This window comes from Halyomorpha halys, unplaced genomic scaffold (assembly GCF_000696795.3).
Source record: "Halyomorpha halys isolate HHAL.00 unplaced genomic scaffold, Hhal_1.1 Scaffold211.1, whole genome shotgun sequence".
Lineage (NCBI taxonomy): Eukaryota > Metazoa > Arthropoda > Insecta > Hemiptera > Pentatomidae > Halyomorpha > Halyomorpha halys.
Window position 1 is genome coordinate 299108 of NW_027105462.1, and position 8792 is coordinate 307899.

At 31.5% G+C, this 8792-nt stretch overlaps 1 protein-coding gene across 2 annotated transcripts in view; it reads left to right on the top strand.

Annotated features, from left to right (window-relative positions):
- Nucleotides 1-8792, top strand: part of LOC106679622 (myelin regulatory factor) — a 124685-nt gene that overhangs the window by 112920 nt on the left and 2973 nt on the right. For both annotated transcript variants that reach the window (XM_067051499.1, XM_067051493.1), the window contains exons 19-22: nt 2395-2452; nt 3566-3609; nt 4924-4987; nt 6546-6723. In XM_067051499.1, the coding sequence (XP_066907600.1) occupies nt 2395-2452; nt 3566-3609; nt 4924-4987; nt 6546-6723 (344 nt within the window). The remainder of the gene's footprint in view (nt 1-2394; nt 2453-3565; nt 3610-4923; nt 4988-6545; nt 6724-8792) is intronic.

Here is an 8792-nt window from a genome sequence, read left to right on the forward strand (position 1 = left end):
TCTGTAATGATTGCTATGGTTGGTTTCACCTGGGACAATAGCACTTCGACTTCTTCTATTTTGTTGTTTAGTCCGTTGCAGTTGTAATTGACCAGTGTGAAACTGTTCATGGCTTATTGAAGTGGCTGGTCAGAGCTTGGATCATGGCTGTCATCTGGCCCATTAATTGAGATATGGTGAGCGTAAACTGTTCGAGCCACGGGGGGATCTCGGACATACGCTGCGTTGGAGGTGTTGGTGATGCTGCCTGTGCTGGTGTCGGTGTCGATGTGGGTGCCGGGCTGGTCCAAGCTGGTCTTATAGGAGGTGTTGGGCGTGGAGGTGGTGGGGGAAGGCCCTCTGATTGGCTCGCTGCTGGAGTGGGCCTTACTGTGTTCTGCGGGTTGCTATGATGAGGGCCTACAGGCGCCGTTCGAGTCCCTTTTGTTTTTAATATCGCTTCCGCATAAGTTTTGCGTTTTTCACAGCCCCGGAATGAGGCAACGTGCTCCAAATCGCAATTTGTACATTTAGGGGGGCCTTGGCGAGGGCAATTTTGAATTAGATGTGGTCCTGCGCATCTGACACAGGCCATAGGGTGTTCGCAGTAGTTTTTGCTGTGCCCAAATTTTTGACATTTGTGGCACTGGATAAGCTCTTTCCGTTGTCTGTATTTTTCGACGCGGAAGAGGATCTGATTAACATGTCTGACGTTTTTGATTTGGTCAATTGTGACGTCATCGGGTACGGTGACCACTATCGGTGGTAGGGGGGTCTTGCTTCCATCTGGGTGTGTTTTCATCAGACGCCTCACATCTATGGGTCTGACAGGGGCAAGTGCTGTTTTTACGTTTTCTATTTTTTCCTGGGTATCCAGATTTTTAATAATAAATTTGTTGGGCGGTTTCTGACTTCCGCGCTCTGCGAAAGTGTGGAAAGGGACTTTCAGTTCATGAAGCCCTCGTTTAAGTATGGGGATATCTGCGGGTGTTTGTACAAATACCCTAATTTCCTGAGTAGTACGGCGTATGAAGAAATTTTTTAGTTTTATTGCTAATAAATAATCCCGAATAGTGTTTAATGGAAAATTACCTGGGATTACGAAGGGGGCAATCTTCTTTGGTTTTCCTCCAGTGGTGACAGCTGGGATTGATGATGCCGGTGTGTTGTCAAAATCCTCCTCTCCAACTCCATTAAAACTATTATCTACCGGTGTCTTAGAAATGCACTCAGCTTCGCCGCTCCGCGCGACTTTTTTGGGGTGCGGGTTCTCAAATAGTACTAATTAATAATTAATAATTGATCTGATGGATCAATACCGGTGACAATTGAAGGCCTCATGTGATCGGTTATCACTGAGAGTTCACTCTTTTAACTCTACTTGAGATAGTTCCGTAGAATCTTATTGCTCGATCTCTTTTTATTTTATAATTACATTCTTACATATTACATATTAACATATATACATTTTTACAATAGATCGTATTTTTATAATAATAAACTTATATACAATTATACAGCTGCTTAGACGCTTGTAGTGGTGGCCCCTGTCGGGTTACCGCGGAACTACGTGCTGTCCGTGCTGTTACAATCTGTTACTACTTTCGTTTTCATTTATTGTTTATAACCTTTTATTTTTGTATTTAATTTTTATGTTTCATTATTCATTATTCACCCTTATAATTTTTTATTTACTTTTTTACTTAGGTTCAGTGTTAGTATCTTTTTTAGCCCTGACGAAGCCCTGCAAAGTGGAGCGAAATGTTGGCTCCATTAAAAGAATTGTTACTATTTGAGTTTTTTTTTACCACACCCGGACCATATTCCATTTATTAAAAATATATTTAGTTCATATATAGCTTTAATTAAAATATTGTGGCCATAAGCTGAGATATCACATATCTCAGAAAATAACTTTATACCATTTAAAGAAATAAAACTGAAAGCTTCATTTTAGAGATATCACGAATGAATTCTCAAACTTAGAAAATATTATATACGCATTCTTCAAAATGATTGTCGAGACCATATTTCTCTAGAATCATCTTTTTTATTTTAATTTTTCATGATACTGATTGACCAGTCTTTGCAAGCAGTTCACTGTTAGTTCTTCTCCTCCATGTGTTAAGGCTCTGATCCCAGATCGCTCCTGTCATTTTACCGTTCAAATCTTCCGATCCTGCTTTCTATGGTACCTGTTAGAGCTCAGGTCTCGCAGCTGCATATCAGTCACTAGCATATCCAACTGTTTATAAGCATTTTAAGTTAATTCACTCATTAATTAATTATTTTATTATTGTATTTTTTTCTTACAAACATTAATTATTGATGAGTTCAGTATGGCTTACACCACTTCTACTCTCAACTCATAAATGTCTCCATTTTTTTTTTTTAAATTTAAATTTTGTTTTACAGGTTTTTTGTTGTGACCCAGAATCATCAAAAAACCACCCATTTCATGATATTGATTTAGGTAACTATCTTTTTTCTTTTTTTTTTTTATTTAAATAAATCTTGTCATTAATATGATGTATAAAACCTTTTACTTTAATTATATTTTCAAGGAAATTTACCAAATAAACTTTTTTATTAGAATTTTGAACCTCATTTTATTGCTATCAATTTAATTTCCTCTATAATGTTAATACACTTTGTATTTTAATTTATTAATATTAACTGACAACCTATTATTTGAGTTTCGAAAATGGATGTGTAAAGCTGATTTATCATCTTAATAACTTGCAAATATTGTGATTGGTATAAAATTTAATTTAATTTAATATTTTTCATATTTTTTGGATAGATAGATAGATGTATTTATTGACTTATATTATAATGTAGCCATAGAGTCTGGCCCAATTGATGTTAGTAAATTAGTTTATATATATAATTAGTTTATAAATATTCAGAGTTGAAATTAAAATACCATATTTGGATTATAATTTTTAAAACAAACGTGTGAACTAAAACTAAAAATTTCAATAATTCCATATATGCATACATAGGCATACAATATATAATCGGAATTTACAAATAATAATAATAAAATATAAATTGTATAATTTGTAACAATAATTAATAATAATATGATATAAAGTAAAAGAGCATTGAAGCCACTGGAATTTATGCTTATTAATCTTCATATATAAATAAAGACACACATACAAGTGTATGATTATTTCGAAACTAAGTAGTTGTACCTGTGGAGTCAAAAACACACATAAAAAAATAAAACAAATTGTTTTACTGTTTAATAGTTTTAAGATTTATAACACTCTCTAACGATAAATCATCCGTGGCAACATCAATATAAGTATGAACGTATCTTTTTCTATGGGTCTCTAGAAACGAACATTTGAGCATCAAGTGCTTTGAACATTTGAGCATCAAATCTGCAGAGTATAAGTTATTAGATAAATTTTTTAAAATAGTATTATTGTTTTCCTAATTTCATTTTCATATTGGTTATCTTATTATAATAAAATCGTTTACATATTTTTTATGTATTTGTTAATTAATACTGTAATGTATCTTTCCTTTTGAAAAGCTAATTTTTTCTGATTTAACAATTTTTTTGTTTGTATAGGTAACAATTTCCTCGAAGATCCAGATCTATCTTCTGATCATCAGGTACTGTTTATTTTAAACTTTGGAACAATGGTTCCCAACCAGTGGTCTGTGGCTTACAGGTGGGCCTCAAGAACCTTGCCATGTTGTAAGGTTCGGCAACACATATTTTTTGTAATGATTTGTTGTGAGAACTATAGTATGAATTATCTTGGTTATTTGGGTGTTGCACCATCACAGTTTAAACTACGATTAGTGAAATCTTGGGTATGATGAAGAATTATCTGTTGCACCAGAAAAGTTAACTTTCCAGATTGACAATAAACTTTACCAGCTGATGATAGTCGGTTAAACTGAAATTTTTTTGTTAATAATGGCTGTTAACCTGGCCCATTTCAATTTCATCATTTATCGTTTGATTAAATGTTTCTTGAACCTATGCTGGCCCACCTCCTATTCCTATCAAGTACTGCTTGTTGGCAGCAAATTTTTTTTTTTGGTTGCCTTTTTCAGATTTTTGCACATATTTCCTAAGTTATAAGATGTCCTTAATTGCACATGCTGGTTTGTGTTGAACTCTTTCTATTTCTTCCCAACAGACAAGTTTTTGTTTGGATGTAACTGTGTCAGTTTGTTTTTTATTTTAGATGATACTGATATATTTTTTTGTCAATTCTAAAAGAATTTCTTGCTCTCTAGAGGAGAAATTTGAGCTTCTCTTGTTCATGCTGAAACCACAGTTTCAATGTAGTTGCACTAATGAGAACACTTAATCAATGAAATCAAGATACTTTTCCTAGTTTTCTATTTATTTTATGTAAACTTAAGTTATTTGAGTTTACATAAAATGTAGCCTTTTGATTCATTATTTTTGGAAGTTTTTCCAATAATAATGATTTGTTCCTGTGGACGAAATTTGTTGTGAATCCAAAAAAGGATTTCATTATTTGTTCAAATAAATTATGATTCACTAATTAAAAATTGCTATCATTTTACGGTAATCATAATGTGATTAATGTTAGGGTAAATAACATTTATTATAACTGTGCATAAGTAATGGAAAGAAAAAACAGAAAAAACGTAATAATTATGTTCAACGAATGTTTGATTTTTAATTTTCGAGAACATTTGCACGATCTACCGAAAGTTATCTCAGTTTGAGGTAGCCTTGTTAACAAAACTTTAGACCAGAAACAGGTTGCTAAGTTACCGCAGTTTTACTAAGTTATATTAATTTTACTAGAGATTGGTGCAACCGACCTTAAGTGGTCTGCAGGTTACTACAGGTTGGGAACTATTGCTTTAAAAATGTATTACTACTTTTCCATATACAATTTTTTTTACTTATTTTAATCATGTTACTTTTTCTTTGGATAGAGGTATGAATCTTCAGGAATTCAGTCAATCGGAAAATTAAAGCCTAGAATTCCTCGTCACTCAGGTAATATTTGTTCATCTTACTACTTAACTTTGTATTTCATGGCTATAATAATGTCATGATATACGTATTTATTTATTTTTAAAATAAATAGATTTATAAAATCATTTAATTATCGATTGTAGTATTAACTGCTTGGATAGTATTATTATTTTTTTAATAATATATAATTTCTTAATTTGAAGCTTCATGAGCTTTAATTTGCTAGCTTTATTCGATGAACATTTATAAGTCTAGATCAGTAGGGTTTTCCGAATCCATACCATTATATTAATAACCAATGTTAATAATATTTCATTTATGTAAATAATCAATTTCCATATTAGAATATTTGTATATTTAACATTATTAGGGGTATTCATGATGTGCTAAATGTAAAATGCTTTACCATGTTAAATGTTAAATACATTAGAGCTCCTTGCGAATTTTTTGAGCAACTTGTTTTATATAATTTCCTTCCAAAACTTCATGTTATTGTTTACTTCTAAGTTTTGATGATTAAAGTAATTTATTACAACATGCCTTAATTGAGTGAAAAGTGGAAGTTGTGTGAAGTTTTGGCTACTCAGTGCCGTGTTGATCTTCTGACTTGTGAGGAAGAGAATCAAGATGAGCTAATTGACAACTGTTATTATTGTCATCCATTGCTTTATTAGTTTTAAAAACATCCAAAACAATACTAACACAATCGAACCACAAACCATGAGGAAGTAACCTAACACGACAACAAACAAAATGGTGACGAATTCAGCTGGTCTGTTGCATGATGTCATTCTGCATTTAACTGGCCTTGTAATAGACTCTCAACCATGTTATATGTTATATAGTTTTAACATGCCAAAATAAGGAAATATTTCTCCATTTAACATAAGTTTTTCCATTCAACATGCTTTAACATGTTAAACTAAAGATCATGAATACCCCTATTCTTTCCCATTATCGGTTGGAATGAGGACGAACAGGGTTACACTAACCGCTATCAGAGAGCACATTTTTACGCCCTATTAATTGCTCAGTATTATTCCTCGCTCTGGTTTGTTTCAGTTTTTTTTCAATTAATCCTTATTGGCAGTCACAGCTCTTAAAGTTCCCACGTTATTTTCAATTTTCACTGCTTCAGGATCCTAAATAATTTTAAAATTTGATGCGTATCTGCTCGTTTAGTTTTTTCTGTAATTTTTAAGGGTTTGTAGAAAAAAGTAAAGTTTAAACTTCAAAGATAGCATTAGACATTTCTGATTTCTGTAATTCGTTATCTGTAATTAAAATTTAATAGAAAAGTGACAAAATAGGCTGATTTTACGGAAATTAATGACCTGAGTTAAATAGCATGCAAAAAGTATTTATATTATTGGATGTGAGGTGTAAATTATATTTAAGATTGTCCTTAAGGATGGCTAGGTTGGCCGAAACGTTGGACTTTTAAAGAAATACTAAAGAGTGTTAGAGACTTAACTTGGATACAATTCATTTTATTTATTGTTCATATTATTATATAATTTTTTTAATTGTATTTTAATTTATAAGTGAATTATGTAATTATTTGTTTTTTATTATTTAGTGATTACTTCAAAGCTGATTATTGAGGGTACCGACTTCAACATCACGCTGGGGCCAAAAAATTGTGATCCATTGTACCCTCAGTTTGTGCAGTGCACTCAATTCACCGCAACTAACTATACATATCACATTCCACTGAGCAGATACCTCCATGACTCAATATTGAAGTTCCATTTTAGGTAAGTGCATAGGTTATTAAGGGTCAAATTCATTAACGGCACTCAAGTTAAACTTCTCACTTAATCTGGGTGAATGTTGATAAATGTGTAATTCGAGTTAATTAATTTAGAAACAAAATCTACGTTTAAGTAAATACCTCGGTATTAGTTTGTATGCTGTTCCTAAATGGGGGACCATATTTGGCACAACTCAAACGAAAAGCTAGTGCAATAATAAGAATCTGCTATGGAAGCGTTGTGTGGTGGACAGCCCCGCATAGGGCTTCCCATGTGTGAATGGTCAGTAGGATCCAAAGGATGACCTGTATTGGCATAACTGGGGCATTTCGGACAACACCAACTAAGGCACTAGAAGTCTTGCTCTCTTTAATACCACGCCACTTATTTATTAAAGGGGAGGCAGTACTTGCTTATTTAATCCCTTAACTTGTATGCTCAAGTTAATTTGAATGCGCTAAACAGGCCAAGCTGTGTTCACTAGGTATTATGACCGATATCCAAAATTAAAATAAATATTTTGATTATTTTTGTGTTTTTTAAATTTTTTTGCCAAGACAATTTTCTAAATTGTGTTTTTTTTTTCATAAAAAAATAGATTTTTTTTGGCCTTTTTTTTCTTCAAAAAAACTCTGCGCTAAGGAATTAAGAATGAAAGATAATAAAGAGTGAAAAGAGAATTATTCCATTGGTTTGTCTTAGGGTTGGTAAAAAGAACCAATAGGCCCACTTGCTGGATACATCCCCCCCCCTCCCAATATTGCTAGTACCAGTACACTTTAGTAAGAAAAATTGATACTAGACTGTAAGTGGAGCATGCTAAGCCCTCAAGTATGTTTTGAGTTTATTGTTTTTTAGTATTTGATAAAAAAAAATTATTACCTAAAATTGTAAACAGTTTCTGTGTCATTTTACTCCCATCTTGCCTTATAATGAGTTCAGTGAGTATGGATTTTGTTGAGGAATACGACAGTTTTCTAAAAAAATTATTTGAGGGATCGAAAATCCATTTGAACTTTTTAATTAAATAATTCAATTTCGATAAGAATACTGTCGCTAAACACTTTAAATCTCATAATAATATCTCACTGTATGAAAAGGAGTCGTTCTCGTTCAGTTTTTTTTATCTCTTAATTAAATATAATAATACTGACAGATATGACAATTAATCATAGAAGCCTGGGATTAGGAAAGCTCTAGTGCACATATATTCCTTATTTTTCTGCTTACTTTATCACTAAGCTTAGTGGTCGTTTTTCAGTTTTGAATTTTTAGCAATAAAAGGCCACTTTGTGAAATTAATAAGATAAAAAATAATAATATAAGAATGTAACATATAATAATAGTGAGAATTTATACAAAAAGATAACAAACATTGACAATATATTGTATTAAAAGAGGTAAAATAATTATTAAAAATCACACAATGCTCTTAAAATAAATAATGTATAAACCATCAAAAATAAAAATCATTAATTACAGAGCACTGTTTGATTTTTTATAATGTTGATCGCATTCTTTCATTCTCTTCCCTCCTCCCACTTATTCTTATACAATATTTTTATATGTTTATTTACTTAATACCAGATCGGCCTGTTAGGCTTTACATGGTTAATGTAAGAAGTACATTTTTTTTTAACAATTGATTATGGAGGAATATAGTCTCATACAAAAGACACTCCTAACTATTTACAATGTTAGAGATAAAAATGCTTTATTCATTCATGCTGGCCAAATACGTCAGGTCTGTCGACTGAAGAATATGTACCGCCATCTTGGTTTTATTTTTGAATCACGAAGTTATTATAAACAATGAAAATTGTTTCTTCCAATAGCTTGCTTTTTGGATAAACAAAACAAATGAATATTAAAATAATACATAAAATAAAACATATTAAAACTCTTTATACATCAAAATATACTATTTACTCAAAAAGAGCATATTACAATAGATTTAAAGGAAAATATAATAAAAAATTGGTTAAAAGGAATACTAGATTAAATACATAAATAAAAAAAAGATAAATAATAATAATAAAAATAAAATAATTTAATGAATAAATAATTTAAAA